Genomic DNA, 21,379 nt, shown 5'->3' on the forward strand with positions numbered 1-21,379 from the left:
GCACGTCTGTGGGTTAACGTCTGTTTCCTCACACTAACCACATACATGTGATATGAATTTATAATAACCTGGTGTTAAATTAAAACCTTTTCTAAACTAAGAACAGGCTGAATGTTAGAAACACACTCAACTCAAGGCTGTGAAAACACTTCGTGAATCCTGAATACAATGAAGACACCAGAGCAAACACTGAGAATTTAAAAAAGGATTCACTTTTTATTATTGTTGCTAGAAACGTCATGACCCAACTTCAAGTGGTAAACATCTGCATCAGAACAGAGAAATCTGCTCCATCACAGCAAGGATGAATGAAATATGAAACAGCTTTACCATTCCCTTTTTAACAAGTTTAAAAAAGGTATTAATCTGTCCAGGGACTCCACTCTGATGACATTACGTGTCAGGTTTATGAGTGGCCAAATGTCTCTTTAGATTCCCTTGTTGTGAGAACTCTCTCTCGCAGCTCGGACACTTGAACGGTTTCACGCCGTTGTGGCTGAGCGTGTGTCTCTTCAGGCAGTTCAGGGTGAGGAAGCGCTTGGGGCACTCGGAGCACTGGTACGGACGCTCCCCGGTGTGAGAGCGCGTGTGGACGATCAGGTGACTCTTGCTGGAGAAGCCCTTCCCGCAGCGGCTGCAGGTGTACGGCAGCTCGCCCGTGTGGGAGCGCGTGTGCAGCAGCAGCTCCCCCGAGGACAGAAACGACTTCCCGCACGTGGTGCAGAGGTAATTCTTCTCCCCTCTGTGCATCTGCATGTGTCTTGTGATGCCCGCCTTGCTGAAGCTCTTCCCGCAGATGGTGCACAGGTTGGAGGGGCCTTCGTGCAGCCGCTCGTGTTGCTTGAGTGAGTTTTTGCACAGGAATCCCTTGTTGCACTGGCTGCAGGAGAATATCCGGCCTCGCTTGTGGAGCCTCTGGTGCTGATAGTACCCCGACGGGCTGGTGAAGCCCTTCTCACACTGGCTGCAGTGGTACCGGAGGCCGTGGAGCTTCATGTGGGTCTTCAGCTGATTTGGGTGTTCAAAGATCTTGTCACACTTCAGGCATTTGGTCTTTGCCTCCGTGAAGATTTTGTTCACGGGCCTCATGCTCAGGAACCTTTTGTCTTCGCCTGTGGTCCCTTTCTGTCGCCTCCTCTCCTTGTTTTCCAAGTTGTCTTTCTTTTGCTTGCGTTCCCGTTTCTTTTCAGCGCCGTCTTTTTGTTTGCGTTTCCTCTTTTTGTTCGTGTTGCCTTCGGATATCTTCTTTTCAGTGTTCAAGTCTTTCCCTTTCTGCTGAGCCCTAGCGGAGGCTTTTTTCACAGGTTCTTTTTTAATAATGGGAGCTGTTATTTGGTGCTCGCTCTGGATGTGCTCCTGCACCTTCCTCTTAACACGGTCAACAAATGAACACTCAGGGCAGATGAATAAACGAGACAGAGGACCTGGGGAAAGAATAAAACACAGTTAGTTTATATAAAAACCTTCACAGCCTCTAAACCAGTTCAGGTCTGCTGCTGCAGCTCGTCTAACCTGATTCCTTTTTTGGTAACCAATCATCTGCAGTGACATCCGAGCTTGGACTCGAGTCTCCAGCTTCTAAATCCTCCAATGCAAGGGTCTCTTCCTCACTGTCATAGTCATCATCATCACCCTCCTCGTTGTACGCCTCAGTGTACCTCGCAACAACAGTTTGAGAAGGGAAGGCCAGTGTCAGGATGTCTTCCTCACTACTTGTTGGAGCTGTAACAGGAGAGGATTTAACATTTTACACATTAGAGTGACTGGAAAAATAAAGAATTTAAGAAGAAAGGCACGAGCTAGAACCAAAGTAGCCTTTTAAACTGATAGAAACTTTTCCTCTCCATCAAGCTCACCTGAACTGATTGTGCCCAGTTGCCTGTGATGAAGCAGCAGAGTCTTCAGGCCAAAGGGATCAGACAGATGTTGTTCAAAGTCTTCTGACACAGATGCTGTTTCAGTGAGCCACGCTGCTGTCTGAGACACAAGGAGGAGCAGGTTGGCAGCTGAAACAATACTCATATACTCCTAAAGCTCAAAGAGGGAAGAGGCAGGACTTCTCATGACTGTGGTTACCTGTGGCAGGTCTGGAATGGGCAGCAGCAGCTCCAGCCTGGACAGGAAGTCCGACACCATCTGCTGGAGTCTCTCGTCGTAGGCAGAGCCGTAGTTTGCAGGAAAGACCTCCTGCAGAAACAGCCACAGTTTTGGATTCATCATCGCTGCTGATCAACATTTAGTCCTGGTCATAAATTAGATCTACACGTCTTCCACTCCCTTAAGGTTGAATGTGCGTGTGGTTCACCTGGAAGAAGAAGTCTCTTTCAAAAGGAACATCCAGCAGGTTCTGAACCAGGCTTGCAAAGTTGGTGTATGAGGTCTTCAGAATATCTCCACTGGTCTGTCGAGAAGAACAATACAAAAATGTTTGTACACTATTGTCTTTCAGGTCAGTTTGAGTAATCTCTGGGTTTCTAAATCTATGTTGTCCATGATTTGCTTTGAAATCTGATGTAAGAGCCACCTGTCCATCGGAGCTCAGCTCAGCACTGCAGGCGTGGACTTTATCCAGGTGACTCTGGATGCTCTGCAGGTTGGCGACGAGGTCACCGCGACACAGCTCCAGGACCAGCTGCCACAGAGCAAAGGTGAGGACACAATAGAGAACATTAACACAAGGAAAAGTTTGGATTCCAATATTTTAAAACAGACACGTAACGAATATTAAGACACTAAAAAGATAAATACAGTGAAACTTCACCCAATATACTTCCGTTGTTATTGTTTTTCACGTTTTAAATGTCAAGCCAATCAGGAAACTTTAGATCTACTTATATTGTCCTCTATGCACGTGCTAGATGATGCAGTAAATCTACAGTTTACACATGTAGAGGGTCACACACAGACGCTGAGGCCTCACCCGGGCTCTCAGACCCAGGACCAGCTGAGCCCTCTGACTGACGCTCAGCAGCTCCGGGACGATCTCCGTCACCAGCCCGATGAAGTCCAGCAGTTTGTCGTAGTGCTCGACTCGGCGCTGCTGCAGCGTCTGGAGCACGAAGGCGGACATGAGCCGGACGGGAGGGACCAGGAGGTGGAGGGAGGCCGGAGGCAGAGAGGAGCCTGCAAACAACAACAAACACTAGTGGTTTCTCCTGCAGACCCTCCACACGCCTGGGCTTCAGCCAACGGTGTCAAAATAACCAGGTTTTAACGCTGGAATAACTGGAAACTTATGCTGGCTCACACTTCGGCGAATTATCAGACAAACCTTTGTTTTTCCGCGACATTCTCGAGCTTTAATATCGTCTGGACAGTGAGGAATGTTCAACTTTAACGTTCATCCTGCAAAACAGGATATAACATCTATCACTTCCGGGTAAAACGGATGTTGTGAGCATTGTTGTTCAGTGTTCGTACCCTTTCAAAATAAGGGTAAGTAGACCGACTATATAAAGCTCTACTTTAAAAGGAAGCACGTGTTGGTGATGATAGATTAGAGAGCACATATGATATATAAAGACAAATGAGTGGATTATTATCACATTATGATATGTGTAATAAGTATAGTATAAGTGTAAAATACACAAACGTCGCTGTGGGAAATAGCTGTATCCTCCAGTAGGTGGCGCACAATCTCACCCATGATCTTCGCGACACAGAATATCTGTTAATTCACGATAGAAAATTTACACGTTTCTGTATTCATTTATTCGCCTCTTAAACAAGCAATACAAAGTTTGGGCTCAAGCCATTAATAATGAAGCCAAAAAAATAAGTGCCTGGTGGATGATAATGAACTTTTGATTTTAGTTTCACCTGCTGTAGATTTATCCAGTGGGTATTTAAATACATAATCAAAAATATTTGATAAATACGTTTAAGTATATCCACGCAGCTTGAGATAAAAGTGTGAGTGTCATAGTTTAATGTCAAACCATAATGTAGGCTGACTAGTTAGTATACGACATATAATGTAATATAATGTAAACTGAAAGGAAACTTAACTATTTGAGTGGGAATGAAAATAAAAGTACCCAGAATGAATGTATGTAGGCTATATGTATGTGTTCTGTCATGATCATTTCCTGTGATCTCACACACACACACGCACACACACTCTCTCGCTCTCTCCCAGTATCTACACGCCCAGTCAGAGAACACACACCCTGGAGGCTGCAGCCTGTGTCTCACACTACGTGTGAACTCGAGTATCAGACGGAATCAAAGCAGCAGCCTCTCCTCATCTTCCTCATCTACCTCACCATGCTGAAGAAGACTCTGTGGGTTCTCGCTCCTGCTCTCGTGTTTCCTCCCAGTTAAACTCGTGTCTGACTTGTTGGATCAGACGGAGAAAGACGTCGCCATGGGAGGCAGAGCTGCACCTGGACGCGACGACGACTACTCCCTCGTCAGTCCCCTTGTCAAGTATCTGCTGTTCCTCTTTAACTTCTTATTCTGGGTGAGTGCTGCCACAGATCACAGTGTGTTCACCTGTATTCACCAGTTCATCATTCAACCTGCTACACAAACTCTGCTACTGACACTTTGTTTAATCACTGGTGCACAAGTCACTTCTCTGTTATTTGAATTATTCAAAACAATGACACACTGTGTTACCTGCTTGTGTTGTGTTGTGTTATTTCTGTGGAGAAGTGTGAGATCTAGTTGCAGCACAACACTGCGCTGTTTGTTTGAGTTTCACTGGGAGGGAAAGGGGTCAAGAAGCTCAAACACACACACACACACACACACACACACACACACACACACACACACACACACACACACTCACTCACAGTAAATAGGCCGGCTTTGGTTTTCAGGTTTCATACATAACATGACTAAAGTTATTTAAGTTAAATATGTAAAATATTGCTCCTGTTGTAAGTAGATACAAATTGAAGACTAACAAAAATAAAAGTCAGGTTATGTATTACAGGAAGAAGTTAGAGATAAAGTTTGTCGAGTGAAGAAAACTTAATGTATGTACGACACTAACAGGATGTTACTGATTGTACTTTAGACTTTAAAAGTTAAGAATTTGGGGTTAGAAATTAACAACGCAGCTAAGTTCACACCAGTGGGTTTCGGTGTCAGGTGCCTTGTGACTGTAACATAAGCAGATTTCCTTCTTTCTTTTTTTTTTTGCAGCTGATCAGGTTTTAACCTTCTGAGGCTCAGCTCAGTGTGAGATTTTCTTATTTCCCACAGAGCCAGGAAACAACATAAAGAAACCACAAATCATAAAGTCTGCGTAGCTTTTGCTTTCTGACATCCTTCTTCATTTCCAGCAACGTGTCTGAAACCCCCCAGTGTGGGTGTGTGAGTGTGTGAGCTCGACATGTTGTCACGTACAAAGGCTGTGTAAAAACTTGAAGCTCTTCAATGTGGAATGTGTTTTTGTCTTTTCCGTTGCCTCCGGCTACAACGAGCTGTGTGCAGGTCTGTGCTGCTTCTCTCTTCGTCTGTGATCTTTGAAAGTCGGAGATCTCCTTGGAACGTCCATTTTTCATCATAGCCTTTGCAGCTAGTTAGGATGATCGATCAAATTAGGAGATCAGTTAACTTGCCAGAGCAACATGTGATTTAGCAGCAGTTTAATTGAACTTTAAGGATATTTCCTGACCCTCAACGCAACTTAACACATTCCAAAAGCCCCTGGTTGGCTTCAGGTGTCACTTCTCTTTGAAACTAAACCTTTTTCCCAAACAGGCAGACAAATCTTCACCCCACAACCACGAGAGTCTGTGGTAACTGGATCCACTTCATTCACGGTGGGAAGAGTGTTTCTGAGGGCTCCCTATTATTCTATTGAGCCCGCTCAGTGAAAGGGTCTTTATTTAGGGAAGCGCACAGGTTGCTGCCAGGTCGAGATTAGTCAAATGGAGGCAGAATCTCCTCCCGGCACGTTGGAGTGTTGTGCTCAGTGGTTTCTTCTACGGGCGCAGCCGCCTTTCATGTGCCTCTGTACGTCCTCCACATCTTTCCTGTTATCATGATTGAGAGTTCTGGTGAATGGTGCCACTCCCTCGACATGTATGGACACATAAAGGGTTCCTCTTCGCCCTCTGTTGTGTCTGTGGTTTCTGTGTATTGAGGGAATCTCTCTTTTTATTTAATTTCCTCCTCAGATCATCGCCCTGGTGATGGTGTCGATCGGCGTGTACGCTCGCATGATGAAGCACGCAGGTAAATGATCCTCCAAAGAGAGAGAGCACGCAGTCACGGTCAAGTTCATCTAGATTCATTAAAAGAAAATAAAAAAGCAACAAAGGGAAAGAAAACTGTTAATGTATTCATAAAATGATGCCTTATAAATATTTATTTCCTCTCTCTGAAAGTTAGATTTTCTCTCCCACCCCTGTTTTCCTCTTCCCCTCAGAGGCAGCACTGGCCTGTCTGGCAGTGGACCCTGCGGTAATGCTGATGGTGGTGGGGGTCCTCATGTTCATCCTCACCTTCTGTGGCTGCGTGGGCTCCCTGAGAGAAAACATCTGCCTCCTGCAGACAGTAAGTCCGGAGGTCCTCAGCAGCCATTGGGTTTCTGATTAACTGTCAATCAGGATGTTTCAGCCGGTTTTCATAAATAATTAAAATCCAACGTGTCACAAACAGGAACATTTGAACGAACGTCAGTGGGATTACAACTCTCTGAAATGACAGAGACAATCTATTCATCGTGTGATCTGACTCTCTGGGGAGTGGGGATACCAACCTATACCGCAGCCAGCCACCAGGGGGGGGTCACGACAATTTGGCTTCACTTTAATGGAGCTGTCATGTCGATTATCTTTATTTACCGTTTACGGTTAAGATCAATAAAACACAGGCACACGCACATTGTTTAATAACAAATTGACTCATTACAAATTAAAGAAAAATTCGAATAAATCTTAATGTGACTTTCTTGTGAGTGTAATAAGCTACAGCTGAGTTTCTATGGAGACACAGATTCACATTGGATCTGTCTTCTGAAGAATGAACAGTTAACAGATGATATGATAAGTCTCTCTGTCTATCTCTCTCTCTCTCTCTCTCTCTCTCAGTTCTGTGTCTCTCTGACCTTGATCTTCATGCTGCAGCTCGTCGCTGGAATCCTCGGCTTCGTCTTCTCTGATACGGTAAATGAAACAACATGGAGGTTTTTCTCTCATTAGTAAAGTGCAGGCATAAATGTATCTGCCAGAAAGTACACTCTTTCACATTTACAACTTATTTAAAACTTTAAAATAAATGTAGATACAGATGATACATTACAGTGTTATATAAGATTGGATTGGATTATTTAGAATTCATGCTGAACTTGCTGCTAAACCCGTCGTTCCATCCTCCTCCAAGGCCCGGGGCAAAGTGACTCAGATGATCAACAACGCCATCGTCCACTACAGAGACGACATCGATCTACAGAACATGATCGACTTCGGTCAGATGGAGGTGAGGATTTAGTGCATCATCTGTTTTTCATCATATCGATATGACAGATATTGGACATGTCGTCTAATCTTTTCCGTGTCGATCGCCTGTGTGTGTCCTCAGTTTGGCTGCTGTGGGGGGGTGGCGTACAACGACTGGTCCCAGAACATGTACTTCAACTGCAACGTGACCAACCCCAGCAGAGAGCGCTGTTCTGTCCCCTTCTCCTGTTGCATCATATCCAGAGACAAGGTCGACCTTCTGCACACGCTGCTGATAATAACACACAGATTTTTGCTTTATTTTTTAATTTAATGCTTATATCTTTATATGTCCACATGTGCAGGAGGTTGTCAACACCATGTGTGGCCAGGGCATGCAGGATTTAGAGTACGTCGAAGCTGGAAACCACATCTACACCAATGGCTGCATAGATAAATTAGTCAACTGGATTCACAGCAACATGTTCCTACTGGGAGGTATCGCACTGGGATTGGCTATTCCACAGGTGAGCTTTGATCAGACACAAGAGACTGAAGCTGTTTTCAGGCGTGAGCACATTATCCAGACTTTGCCTTGTCACGTATGTAGAAGGCAGCGTGTCCTCGTCAGACGTGTGAACAAGAACAGGAAGATCTCCGGGGGGGTTCATGTGAGGGGCGGCGTTGTATCCGGCTGTTGAATCCTCTCGTCTGTGTTTCTCTCCTCGACAGCTCGTTGGGATCCTCTTGTCCCAGATTCTCATCAACCAGATCAAAGACCAGATCGTGCTGCAGAACTACAGCGCCAAACACCGCAGTGACCCGTGGAGCTGACCCAGACCCGGTCCTGGAGCGTGACACCCTGACCGTGGTGATACGAGCAGCTGGAGGAAGACGGGGAGAATTCATTAAAGAAAAACATCTGTCGGCCTCGTATGAGCATCTCCTCTCGTTCCTGTTGGAGGAAAGTGGAACCAAATGGACATATAGAACTCTGTCGCCACCCACTGGACACAGACCATGCCTGCATTTACCAAACATTTCATAGCAGGGGCAGAGCCAAGGGTCATACTGACGGAATTATATTGACATTAAATCAACAACTGGTGTCACTATAATCGACAAACCATCTTTTATAGTTCCTTCTTCAATGAGATGCCAAACTGGAGCAGGAGTTATTTAAACGTCTTCACTGTCATGCATCCCCAAGAACTTTTGGACTGTATACAGATGCACACACAGGCAGACAAAATTGTAAGCTATAAAAAACAATACAAATATATAATGAAAAATATGAAAAGAGTCTGAAATCAGCTGCACTGATAGCATATCATGTCATGTCGACAAAAATAAACATTAATGATGTTCACAATCGGGGTGATTCTTACCTGCTATATTGTTCTTTCTCCATCTCCTCTACTTTACGGTGCTTTCTGAATTGTGCACCTGATAATTTAATCTTTTTTTGATTCATCTTTGACTCTAACCGCAGTCTATCACCGCAGATTTGAACTTGTTTTATTTAATAAGAGCTGCAAACTAATGTCTGAGGCTTCACTTCAGGGCCGTGTCGGGCTTCTGGCCTGTCCTGCGAGACCTCACACCGCCACAGTGTGATGTCACTTCCTCCCCATCCAGCTGACGGCCGGCGTGACCGCAGAGCGGCTGGATTTTTGCGGGGGTGTGCGTCTGAACAGGCCGCCACCCCAAACAAATGTTTTGCCAAAGCACACACAGCTCATACTCTGCACATATGTCGTGGCTGATGTATTTCCAATCCTGTTCCCTCACTTTATTCTTTCATTTGTCTTGTTTTTAACTGACTCCCAGGGAAACTCCACTGCTTGTTGATGCTGCCACTACAGGCTGAGTTTGTATCATTAAGCAGAGTTAATATAATCACACCTTCTCTACTTGTTGCATTGAAACAGAACCAGTAAAAAGTTTGATTTCATCTGGCAGCAAAGTAAAGAGTAGCTGTATTTTAACTGTGTTTGTCAGTATTCAGGTTCATAATGTTGATAAATGTTAAGTGCTTTTTGTATCCACAGCTGCAAATGTCAGAATTTAATATCTTGTATTAATTTGAGGCAGATTCCTAAACCGATACACCCTCATCTCATCGCCACCCAATGTCTCCGCCTGGCAAATGAAAACCCTGAGTTTTGAGACGCTCACACACCGAAACCCGAGGCCTGCGAACTCTGGGAGCTTGGAACGGTCCAGCAGTCGTTGACGCAAGTCCACAATCTAAACATGACATTTCTGTGTTAGTTTAAAAAGCTGCGGTTACTCCCCCTTCAGCTCAGGATCTACTGCATCAGGCACAAAGGAGTGAAAGCACTTCACTTTAGGGCCGCTACATGCTATAATTTAGTAGGACAGTGAAAAAGTGACAGAGCAAACCATAGTTTGTGGCCCTGTCTCGTGTGTGTGTGTGTGTGTGTGTGTGTGTGTGTGTGTGTGTGTGTGTTGGCCTCAGCTCTGTTGCTCTGTGTGTGGTCCCCCTTCTTTCTTTTTTTCTTGCCTCTGACTCACTCACTCAGAGGCGGCCATGTTGCTGTGGGGTTTTTAAGGAGGTCCAGACACACACACACACACACATACACACATACACACACACGGTGGAGGGAGCAGCGTTAACCCAGTTCTACTCTCAGAACACCGGGGGAGAAACAAAGCATGTGCAGCCGTGCAAATACCACAAGTGCACTGTCCAGTTAATGTGAGAACAACAGTTGCACCATGCTGGACCCAGATCAGTTTTTTTACTGGTTTCAAAAGCATCACAGTGGAATGGTTACAGAATAATGTGATTGTGTGTGAGTTTTGTGTTCAGGATTCCCTGCAGCCGCCTTAACCAGGCGAGAGGAAGCCCAGTCCATCATGAGCCTCCCAGAGGAAACTGGTTCAGTGTAGTTTGGAGTTATTTACTGTTCTGCTTCCCTCCCTCCGAGCCACACACAGCACGGACCTGCACCACGTCACACAAACATGTAACTGCTACTCACAATGTTCACGCAAATCTTTATGTAATAATACACATGCAGTGTTTTAACTGCAGTTATTTTAAGGCAAACAAACACCAGCCAATGTTCATTATGGAAGGGATTTATTCATTTAATAAGGAAAATCATCTTACGTCTGTGTGATAGTGTCTCTGTTGTGTAAAGTGTCACAGAATCCAACACATGGGTACAGTCTAATCTGGTAGTAGGGAATAGGTGGTGGTGGTGGTGTTTACATATACAGTGTCTGTTCATTTATAACATCTACATCACAATGTTATTTCATGTATTTGTATTGTTGATGTAAAATATGTGAACATTATCTGTACTACCTTTATATTTTTGTGTTTGTCTGTTATGGAGCAGGTTTATAGAAAAACTACTGGCTCATGAATCTCAGTGGACGGATGTGTTACAGGTCAGAAAAGAACCAGGAACTTTTTTAAGAACAATCGGGTTTATTTCTCAGAGTAATTCATGGATCTTGATGAAATCCATTGTCGGGGCCTCGGAGGGAGTCTGCTGTCTCTCAGTGGTCTTCTAGTTTATCTGAAGACAAACTTTCACTTTCAGGGGTGAAATATGAATTTGATCAACAGTGTGAAATGTAAACAACTCTCTCTGTCGGAGCTCTTCTGTCAGTGTAATTTACAACACTTGAATTATATGTAATACACTATATATCTGGATTTCTCTTTCAAGAATAGTGTTAAAAGTCTAGAATATTGTAAATATACGTGCATTGATCTCTTCAATGATGATAAGAAGAAGTTTATGTAAACTATAAATGGTTGTGCAGCTGAAGTGACCTGTGAGTGCTTTGAGTTTCATTGAACAGCTTCTGTAGATTCTTCTGGTAAATCACAGACTCTCAAAAGGTTTGAGGGGTTTTCATTAATCAGTTTATCTCGTGGAGGACCTGATTTATAACATCACACAGGCCCTGATTCAAACTACACTCTTCAAAGGGGGGGGGGGGGGGGGTCTGAGTTGTTTTGGTGTGTGTGTGTGGGGGGGGGGGGGGGGGGGGTCCTGGAGATGAGACACTGTGGAAAAGGGCCTTTACACATTCTTCCACTTGCAGAGGGGGGATGGTAGAGGAGGAGGAGGAGGAGGAGGAGGTTGTGTTGCCCTCGCTCTCCTACACCCAGTGCATACCAGAGACACACACACTCACCCTCACACACTCCCGACAACAAGGATCTGAACACAACAGATACCCCACAACTCCAGACACATCTCCGGACAGAGAGCTGAGCTCGGAGACGCGAGGCAGCTTCTCCTTCTCCTCTTCTGCAGCAGATGACGCGGGGAGGTGGGAGCTGTGGAGCAAAGGGGGTGGTGCGTGTGAGCCGCAGATCTGGTTACACACATCCACACTTTTTCATGGCAAGTTTTTGGGGAAAGTGGGGGGAGGGCGACGCTGCGACTTTTTCCTCAGGCCCGATGTCTGTTATTTATTTCTTAATTCCCAGCCTCAAGGAAAACTCCAGGAGCAGATCGTCCGTTCTCTAAAAGTTCCTCCGCGGCTCGTGCGCCTCTTTGGGAACCGTTTGGATAATGCGTGGATTCAGGAGGATCCAGCAAAGAGCGGAGGATTAAAAAAAAAAAGTTGGGGAGGAAACTTTGAAGCGGCCCGGAGATTTTCTTCAGCATGGAAACAACTACTTCTTCATGTAAAGACGGAAACACCCTGTCTGGATTATTGACAAAGGACCATTTACGCACCAGAATATAAGAATAATCGCTTCATTAGTTTTATTTCCCTGCATAGCTGCGTCTCTCTCTCTCGAACCCAAGATGTCTTCCCCCGGCTGGAGCCCCATTGTTGGGATGCTCTGCGTCTGGGCTGCTGCTGCCTGGCTCCCGGGCTCCGGGGCAGTGTTGTCTCCAAACGGGACTTTGTTCGAGGACCACTGCAAGAAGACCACGACCTGCGAGGCCCTGAAGTACAACACATGCCTGGGGTCTCCTCTGCCCTACACCCACACCTCCCTGGCCCTGGCGGAGGACTCCACCACACAAGAGGAGGCTTTTGAGAAGCTGACCATGTGGTCCGGTAAGATGTTGTGATCCCAGTGAAACATGTTGGATCCCACTCTGCAGCCTGTGATCCCACTGGTTTATAGATATGTTATCAATGCAGAATCAATCAATCAATCAGTGTTGATCTGTAAAGCTTGTTTCATACAGAAGTCCAAAGTAGAACATAGGAAACAAATGAGATGGAAAATTCATATTGATGCTCCACATGAATAAATTAACACAACCTTCACCTATACAGCATATAAAGCACAATACTCCCACATACACACATGACTAATAGTTAAAGCCTGTGAGAAAATACATTTTTAGGTGCTTTCAAAGACAGAAATATTATCTTCTGATTTGACCTCAATTCATTACAAGATTTCCACACAAGTAATACATAATTTAAAGTGTTTGTGCTAATCAATTATTAATTTATAGTGATATCGGCACTAATTGTCACTTCCTAAATAGGATGATATTCGATTAAATATGAATTCCTAGTATAATGTTTACTCTATATTGGTTACACGTGGGGTTTATCATGTGTCACGTGTTTGGGCCATTCAATAATTAATTCATAGTGATTATCATCACCTCCTAAATCTGTTCATGTTAATTCCATAGGATGTGACAGTGAGAATTGTACTTGATGTACACAACGGTTTATCATGTCTCTTATAAAAAGAAAATCATATTGTTAATCAACTTTAGAAAATGACGTCAGTTGGAAACACACAAATCATGAAGAACAATTTAAATTTACAAGATATATCAACAAAATTAAGAACTTTGATTTTAAAATACTAATTTCCTTTGTGTGTTACCAATTAAGGTTCGTTTTAAGCTGTAAATACATTTATTTTGTTAGTACATAAAGAAAGCTGCAGCACATAGACATGATAAACCCCAGTTGTGGAGTAAATTAAAACAATCTTTAAAGAACAGAAGTATCAGGCTTTTATTTTGTAGTAATCACATATAAAAGGAGTAGAGCTCAACCGTCTCCTAATGAGGCAACATTTAAATTCAAAAGATCCAGATTTTTATTAGGATCTGCAGCAAATTTCATAAAACTCAGTCCTCCAATAATTTAGTCTTGTGATTAAATAAATGAATTCCTCTGAGAAAAGAGCCACTATTCAGAAATCCTGCTGCTCTCCTCGCTTTAATGTGATAATCATGTTAATGGTTGTGACAATGAGCTGCGAGGAGACGTCTCAGGTACTTGGGGGGAACGAGAGGATGAGCGGCAGGACAGGAAATGAAGGGTTAGAAGTCATTAAAGGAAACAAAGGCCGGCACTCGGAGGTGTTAGCGAGGAGACAATGGACGAGTGACACCAGGGACAGAGTTTCAGATATTCTGCAGGAGGACGACATCATGGATGTCTCGCTAATGACCTGTCGCTGTCTGATTCTGACTTTACTCAGATCTGTGACTGTTTGTCATGTGTCGTACAGACGAGTCCTCACTATGAAAGATCTTTCATTACAAAGTTAAAGGTGCTATATACCTTATCCCTCTATACACATTAATCAACAGACTTAATACAGTAAATAAATCAGAGTTGGCTGTAAATGCTTATTTTAATCTGTTGCAAATCCGTTTTGACAAGATAGCCTGTAATACAATGAAATCGAGTGGAAGTGGAATGATTATTACACGTGATCACAAGTTTGGTTTTGCTCTAAGTTTGTATTTAAAGGCTATATAACCACTAGTTATTCCAATAGTTGGTGACTCTGACTGAGGAGACTTTGCGCAAACTGTAATTTTAGTTTTTCATATTCAATGTCCAAACATTTCCCAAAACACCAGTTTATATCAGCAATAGACTGGAAACTACTGTTAGCTTATGTCTCGTTCACTGGTTGCAGCTTCTACATTGTGATCTATGCGATTTATAATTTGAATGTTGGAGCTGGGGTAAATCCCAGCTGACATGGGGCAAGAGAGGGGACATCATCCTGGACATGTTGGCAGTGTTTCTGACACATAGAGTTAACATAGAGACATTTGAATAAGTCACATCTGGGAAACTGCAACAAAACTCCTTCCTAGATAAACGAAGCTCACGTCATCTCTCTCTGATTTGACCTCCCAGGTCTGAGGAACGCTCCTCGCTGTTGGTCGGTCATCCAGCCGCTGCTCTGTGCCGTCTACATGCCCAAGTGTGAGAACGGCCGGGTGGAGCTGCCCAGCCAGACCCTGTGTCAGGCCACGCGTCGGCCGTGCAGCATCGTGGACCAGGAGCGAGGCTGGCCCAGCTTCCTCAAATGTGACCACTTCCCTCTGGGATGCTCGGTACGCTTCATTTCTCCATGTTGTGTGATACTTTACTGATCACTGATGTTTTCACTGCAGGTCAGAGGTCACGCTCAACTGCTGCATGAGCTCGAGACTCAGTAAAGCTCATCTTTTCCCTCTGTGCAGAATGAGGTGCAGAAGCTGAAGTTCAACACGTCGGGCCAGTGTGAAGCTCCTCTGGTGAAGACGGACATCCAGTCGAGTTGGTACAAAGACGTGGAGGGCTGCGGCATCCAGTGCGACAACCCTCTGTTCACCGTGAGCGAGCACAACGACATGCACGTCTACATCGCCTACTTCGGCACCATCACGCTCCTCTGCACCTTCTTCACTCTGGTAAAACCTAAATACAACTCCCTGCGTTGTGTGTATTGATCTTATTTACTCACTTCGACCATCGCCTCACTTTGACGCTTCCTCCCTTTTCAGGCCACGTTTCTCGCGGACTGGAAGAACTCCAACCGTTACCCAGCCGTCATCCTCTTCTACATCAACGCCTGCTTCTTCGTGGGCAGCATCGGCTGGTTGGCCCAGTTCCTGGACGGAGCGCGTGAAGAGATCGTGTGCAAGAGCGACAACACCATGCGACTCGGGGAGCCATCGTAAGAAAACAGCCTCAGTTAGATCACATTTGGTCTAATGCCTCTTTTACACCACAATTAGCAGGTAGTAGAATTAGCATAGTCCAGGCGTTTGACTTTTTCCCATCGGCTCCTGCAGGTCTTCAGAGACGCTGTCATGTGTCACCATCTTCATCATCGTCTACTACTCCCTGATGTCCGGCGTGATCTGGTTCGTGATGCTCACCTACGCCTGGCACACGTCCTTCAAAGCCCTGGGCACCACCCAGCAGCCGCTGTCCGGCAGAACCTCCTACTTCCACATGGTCACCTGGTCCATCCCCTTCGTCCTCACCGTGGCCATCCTGGCTATTGCTGAGGTGCGGAGGAAGTCCTTCACCATTGATTTGTTTTGGTTTGATCACATGGTCCCTTTACTGATGCCTTGTGTCTCTGTTGTCTACAGGTGGATGGGGACTCAGTGAGCGGGATCTGTTTCGTGGGTTATAAAAACTACAAATACCGGGCCGGGTTCGTGCTCGCACCCATCGGTGTCGTGCTTGTTGTCGGTGGCTACTTCCTGATTCGGGGTGAGCACACACGTTTACAGCTGCATCTTTTCCTCATGTCAGGTTTAAAATATTTAAAATTTAAACTCAGAAGTAAATTATAACTATAGCAGAGACGCTATTTAGACACGTGCACTTTCTATATGGGTTAATTTTGTGTTCTTCTTTGTTTTAGGTGTCATGACCTTGTTTTCCATCAAGAGTAACCACCCAGGTCTTCTGAGTGAGAAAGCCGCGAGCAAAATCAACGAGACGATGCTGAGACTCGGTGTGTTCTGATGTCCTTTATTCATTTAAACCAATCAGGTTGATACCTGGGTCAAACTACGGCCGTTTTCAGACATGAACTCCAGAGAATGTATGCAGGACTTAATGTATAAATTCTGCTGCAGAGGCTCTTATTCAGACAGTTGACTTCTTGTCCGGAGTTTGAAGAAAGCTTAAGCCTGTGCCACAGAAACCAAAGATCTGAAGAGTGTGTAGCTGTGTATCACTGTGAACAAGGAACACCAATACTCTTAATGGTTTGATATGATTAACCAGCCTGTGATATATACGTTTCCCGTTTACTGTGAGTTTCATCATTCTGAATGTTGTGTATATATTCTATTGGTGGTGACGTGTCTGAGCCTAGTTTCTAATTTGTCGTTCTGTTTCTCCTCATCAGGTATATTTGGTTTCCTGGCTTTCGGGTTTGTTCTGATCACCTTCGGCTGCCACTTCTACGACTTCTTCAACCAGGCTGAGTGGGAGAGGAGCTTCAGAGAATATGTGCTGTAAGTGTTGTTGTTGATAATCACAGCCTCCGCTCCCTCAGCCTCCCCCCCCCCCTCCCCCCCCTGCATCCAGTTGCACACACAGAAATCCACAAACTGATGCTGTTAAAAATTCCAAACCGCTGCACCACCGCTCCAATTTACATCCGTGAATGCAGCCCTGTTTTTCTCCCACAGTGTTGACACTGGCCGGATCGCAGTTAAATTCACCTCAAAAATGTAAACCCGCTCTTTCCTGTCCCAGCATGCAACAGTCCCTCATATTCACCAGCAGCCGTTCTTTGAATGCACCTCAGTCATACTGGCCAGAAGGTGTTGGGAGCTGACCGATTTGATATCTCCCAACAGGTGTGAAGCCAACGTGACGATCGCCTCTCAGACCAACAAGCCGATCCCAGAATGCACCATTAAAAACCGTCCGAGTCTGATGGTGGAGAAAATCAACCTGTTCTCCATGTTCGGGACCGGAATCGCTATGAGCACCTGGGTCTGGACCAAGGCCACCATCCTCATCTGGAAACGCACCTGGTGCAAGTAAGCAAGCATCAATGTTACTCTGTAGGTTTACTGTAATTTCCTTACTGTGTGTGAGCGTATCGTGGCTCCGTGCTCGTCCACATCCATATTCTGCAAAGAGTTCATGATGAGTGTTGGAAAAAGTTGTATGTTTCGTGCACCGAGGCTTTTCCCAAATAAACCTTAATTAAAAAATATATGAGGTATGTTGTGCCCTGCAGAGTTTCTATCAGGAGAAAGTATAATGTGAACATTTCTCAGAAAGCTTCACACCGCCTCCTGATCCTTCAGGAACATTTACCTCATCTGCTGCTCCTCTCTGTATATTCACCCTCTTCCCTCTGTGTCAGGATTATCGGCCGCAGCGACGACGAGCCCAAGAGGATCAAGAAGAGCAAGATGATCGCCAAGGCGTTTGCGATGAGGAAGGAGCTCCACAAGGACCCGGAGAAGGAGCTGTCGTTCAGCATGCACACGGTGTCGCACGACGGGCCAGTGGGTGAGTGTTTCAGGAGATTTATAAAATCTAAAAAGACATCAATAATTCATTCTGATAAACTTAAACTAATAGTGTCATTCATTCTCATACAGTGAAGTTAACATTGATTTTTCTCAGATTGACTCTCATGAATATTTACTTTGTTGAAACAGTATCTGCACTTCCACCCTGTGGTGAATAACTGCAACTGCAAGTAGTCCAATTTAGATTACTCCAGCTGTTTTAAAGCTGCTCATCTTTTCTCTTTCGTAGCTGGAATCAATTTCGAAATAAACGAGCCGTCCAATGAAATGTCGTCAGCTTGGGCGCAGCACGTGACCAAGATCGTGGCCCGGCGAGGTGCCATCCTGCCTCAGGACATTTCTGTCACCCCCACAGGCACACCAGGTGAGAGCTGCAGGTCACCTCTTAAATACTATAGTAAATACATGTGTTCCCTCATTATCGCTTTCTTTATCTTTTATCCTTCTTCACCTTCATTAATTCCATCTACTTTACCTTTTTCCCCTTTACTTTATCACATATTTACAAAATTTTTCCTATTTTCTGTATTTTCTCCACAGTGCCACCTCCAGATGAGCGGAATAGACTGTGGATGGTGGAGGCCGAGATTTCCCCTGAGATGATAAAGAGGAAGAAGAAGAAAAAGAAGAGGAAGAAGGAGATGCGTCCAGTGAAGGAGGTGACGGAGCGCGAGTTGTGCCGCAGCACGGTGCCTCGTCTGCCCAAGCTGCCCTGCCACCCGAGCCTGGTCGCCAACCTGCAGGAGCAGCAGAAGCTGGAGGAGGAGGTCCTGCCGGGGTGCTGCCCAGACTTCCCATCCTCACACCCTCTGTCCTGTGAGGAGCGATGCCTCTACCAGCCGTACCAGAGCATCCAGAACAGCTACGGCCGCAGCCTGCTCTCTAATCCTCTGACCTTCAACGATCGTCCAGAGGATCTGGGTCTCGGCCCCCGCTGCCCGCCCTCTGCCTCCAGCTGGCAGCCAAGCAGAGCTTCTCACTACCCCGGGGAGGTGCATCTCACCGATGGGCTCTCAGAGAGGTTGGCCCATGTGGCTCGGGTCCCAGCGGGCCGCAGGGTCAACTACGGGCCCATCCACTCCCGGACCAATTTGATGGAGGCGGAGCTTATGGACGCTGACTCTGACTTCTAAGACTAAAGCTCCGGTACCTTCTGGCTCTTTTGCGGTACACAGACAGTAAGCTATGAAAAGTGCTGGATACTTCTTAATTCTTACTGAAGTGCACCAACACTCTGATGTCCAGACGTCAAGACTGAACTGCGCTGGGCATTTTTTATTTCCTTTCGAATTTTGTTTTTCTTCCTTTTTTTTTTTAAAGGAAAAGGATAAAGTGAAAAAATGAGTTGTGAATAAGTTAAAGAGTAATTTTTGTACTTTGTGTCCAATTAAATTTCCAAGGCAACTTCATGATGATGAGAAATGAGGCAGCTAAACTGTTCGTGGCTTGAAACAATATAGATTATTAGTTTGAAATCCTATGAGCTCAACATTCAACCTAAAATGTCGTCATTGCCATTTGACCCACTCGTCAAAATTTTGAGATCACAATGAAAGGTGCTACATTCTATTTTTTTTTCAGCTGTAATCCTAGAAAACGTTCCCTTCAGGGTCCTAGTGCCGAAAACCTCGACTCATACATTAAACCACACAACTACAGGCTGCCTGCAAATACTTTTGAACCCAGGTCTTCTCTTGTGTTATATGTTAATGTTGGTTTGGCTCTTCCCAACACTATTTACCCAATAGTAATATGTGTTTATGTACAGTTAACTGGAGGTACTAACCGTTATCCCCTGCTCTATTAGGACTAATATCACTTTCACTAAGGGATTGATTTCTTTAAGACTTTGTACTTACACACTGGGACGTGAACTGAAGCCTGAAGAACTGAAGGAAAAGGTCAAGTTTGACTCGCTTAAGTTTCACAGCTTCCGTTCACGTTCACTCATACGCACACGTAACAGTTCACTTCCTACTGTGCGGGCGAGGAGGCAAATTAAACATTTGCTTCCTGCGATAAAGCAAATCCGCTTCAACTCTGGAGAACTTTGACCCACAATATTCATCTATATGTGTGACCGTGTCCTCACAATGTGGATATTTACATCACTTTTCATCATAATCGCCCAAATTGTCATCGTGTCCTTACGTTCTTTGATTTTTTCAACATCAGCAAAGTAATAGAAACAGGATTTTAATGTCAATCAGCTCATAGCACTAAATGTTACCGAGTTAAGATACTTAGAAAGGATCTGTTGCCTGGTGCAACAAACCGACACTTCATGCATTTCTCATTTTGTTCTCAATGCGATCTTTTTGTATATTACAGAAAAACCTTCATTTTACAACTATTTTTAAAAAGGGTTATTTTTTTACAGCAGTGTTTGTACGTTAGTTCATCTGTTGTATATATTCATTCTCAACTGAGCTTCATGTGTTTCCTCTTCTCCTCAGTCCAGATTTAAACTCCTCTGTCTTTTACACTGCAATGGACATGGACTTTTTTTTATTATTATCTGAACAAAATACTTTTTCTGTCGCTCATTTTCCTAAATGCTTTTTACTGTACATAGGCTGTTCATAGATTTCTAATTTGTACAAATTTTTACATCAAATCTCTTGATACTCTGCTGACACCATGTATAAAAAGGGAAGAGTCGATTATGCTATAAAAAAAAGTTGTCACTGTACTTGTGCTGTAACCAAAATGTCCCCTTGTGTTGTCATGTTACTCTCACCGTGGAGAAATGAGGCTGAAGCAGACGGTGCTAGATGCCTCTTAGCCAATGGAGAACCAGCTTTGTCTAATATGTCTTGTAATTCATGTGCATGAGAGAGGATTATTTATGTTCGCAGTAGTCAACAATGTAGTTTTGCAACAGAAACTCAGTAGATCATAAACCAAGGCCCAACTGTCCAGGATCCATTGGTTATTACCTTAAAAAGTGTTAAGAAGTGTTGAAAATCTCACAGTGTTGAAGGAGGTGGAAAAAATGTCTGCATCTGCCCCCTTCTTCCATGACCCACATCACATCCCTCCACCAAGTTTTGTGGAAATTTATCATTTTTTGTGTAATCCTGGTAACAAACATACAAACCAACCAACACACAAACAGTCAGGGAGGAAAAGATAAAGTCCTCAGCAGAGGTAATAAAGCAAAGTCTGCCCAAACAGTTCCTACAAAATATTATTAAGTAATCAAATGAAAATTACCTTTGAGACTTTGTATGTCTTTTCTAAGGCATCAAGAGATGTATCAATGGGCCAGTCTGTGTTGCTTTCTGTGTTCAAAAAAACATTTATTGTCATTTTTACCGCGCAAGTGTATTTTTTGTTGTTTTTACGTAAATAAAATAATCCTTCATGTTTGTTGTGGTTGTTTCTGTTGTATAATTGAACATGAGCCTTTGCAGCATTCACAACTTTGGTGCAACGGTGTCTTCACTGATGCTTCCACTAGAGGATGAACAAAGACACCATGAGTTTGTAGAAAATAAAACTTGAAACTTATTTGTTTGTTTATTTTCTCACCCTAATGTGTAAAAACAAAATTAACTCCTCCCTTTTCTTGGAGTGCCTTAAAGTATAGGTAAAATCCTGCATTCAGAGTTTTCTGCTACTGTATCTTTATTGATTTTTCCACTAGGGGGTGCTAAAGTTTCAGATTTTTAATTCCTTCAGAAAGTTGTT

General features: G+C 44.3%; 3 protein-coding genes across 3 annotated transcripts; 2 read left to right on the plus strand and 1 right to left on the minus strand.

Moving 5' to 3' along the window:
* Positions 1-190: 190 nt before the first annotated feature.
* LOC128428425 (zinc finger protein 436) lies at positions 191-3,379 on the minus strand. The gene is made up of 8 exons (XM_053414598.1): positions 3,272-3,379; positions 2,921-3,123; positions 2,525-2,632; positions 2,306-2,401; positions 2,077-2,187; positions 1,857-1,977; positions 1,513-1,722; positions 191-1,424 (listed from the first exon to the last, which is right to left on the minus strand). Exons 1-8 carry the CDS (start codon positions 3,288-3,290, stop codon positions 394-396), a joined length of 1,899 nt encoding a protein of 632 aa, XP_053270573.1. The 5' UTR covers positions 3,291-3,379; the 3' UTR covers positions 191-393.
* A 748-nt stretch (positions 3,380-4,127) lies between these two features.
* Positions 4,128-8,769, plus strand: tspan33a (tetraspanin 33a). The gene is made up of 8 exons (XM_053414846.1): positions 4,128-4,462; positions 6,135-6,192; positions 6,386-6,513; positions 7,050-7,124; positions 7,342-7,437; positions 7,540-7,668; positions 7,763-7,924; positions 8,130-8,769. Exons 1-8 carry the CDS (start codon positions 4,367-4,369, stop codon positions 8,229-8,231), a joined length of 846 nt encoding a protein of 281 aa, XP_053270821.1. The 5' UTR covers positions 4,128-4,366; the 3' UTR covers positions 8,232-8,769.
* Positions 8,770-11,563: 2,794 nt separating this feature from the next.
* On the plus strand, positions 11,564-21,057 carry smo (smoothened, frizzled class receptor). The gene is made up of 12 exons (XM_053415301.1): positions 11,564-12,464; positions 14,541-14,740; positions 14,870-15,079; positions 15,173-15,345; positions 15,464-15,683; positions 15,770-15,893; positions 16,048-16,140; positions 16,540-16,648; positions 16,997-17,182; positions 17,515-17,663; positions 17,916-18,050; positions 18,227-21,057. The coding sequence occupies exons 1-12, from the start codon at positions 12,206-12,208 to the stop codon at positions 18,817-18,819; spliced, it is 2,451 nt and encodes an 816-aa protein (XP_053271276.1). The 5' UTR covers positions 11,564-12,205; the 3' UTR covers positions 18,820-21,057.
* Positions 21,058-21,379: the final 322 nt, after the last annotated feature.

The sequence above is a fragment of the Pleuronectes platessa genome, chromosome 22 (assembly GCF_947347685.1).
Source record: "Pleuronectes platessa chromosome 22, fPlePla1.1, whole genome shotgun sequence".
Classification (NCBI taxonomy): Eukaryota; Metazoa; Chordata; class Actinopteri; order Pleuronectiformes; family Pleuronectidae; genus Pleuronectes; species Pleuronectes platessa.

What these genes read in the sequence shown, in the direction of transcription:
- smo (XM_053415301.1), top strand. Translation starts at nt 12,206, where the DNA reads ATGTCTTCCCCCGGCTGGAGCCCCATTGTTGGGATGCTCTGCGTCTGG. An exon ending in ACTTCCCTCTGGGATGCTCG is followed by an intron (nt 14,741 to 14,869) that starts GTACGCTTCATT and finishes CCCTCTGTGCAG; the next exon opens with AATGAGGTGCAGAAGCTGAA. An exon ending in CACCCCCACAGGCACACCAG is followed by an intron (nt 18,051 to 18,226) that starts GTGAGAGCTGCA and finishes TTTTCTCCACAG; the next exon opens with TGCCACCTCCAGATGAGCGG.
- LOC128428425 (XM_053414598.1), bottom strand. An exon ending in AGCTGAGCTCCGATGGACAG is followed by an intron (nt 2,402 to 2,524) that starts GTGGCTCTTACA and finishes TCTTCTCGACAG; the next exon opens with ACCAGTGGAGATATTCTGAA. An exon ending in AAAGAGACTTCTTCTTCCAG is followed by an intron (nt 2,188 to 2,305) that starts GTGAACCACACG and finishes CTGTTTCTGCAG; the next exon opens with GAGGTCTTTCCTGCAAACTA.
- tspan33a (XM_053414846.1), top strand. Translation starts at nt 4,367, where the DNA reads ATGGGAGGCAGAGCTGCACCTGGACGCGACGACGACTACTCCCTCGTC. An exon ending in TCTTTAACTTCTTATTCTGG is followed by an intron (nt 4,463 to 6,134) that starts GTGAGTGCTGCC and finishes TTTCCTCCTCAG; the next exon opens with ATCATCGCCCTGGTGATGGT. An exon ending in GCTTCGTCTTCTCTGATACG is followed by an intron (nt 7,125 to 7,341) that starts GTAAATGAAACA and finishes TCCTCCTCCAAG; the next exon opens with GCCCGGGGCAAAGTGACTCA.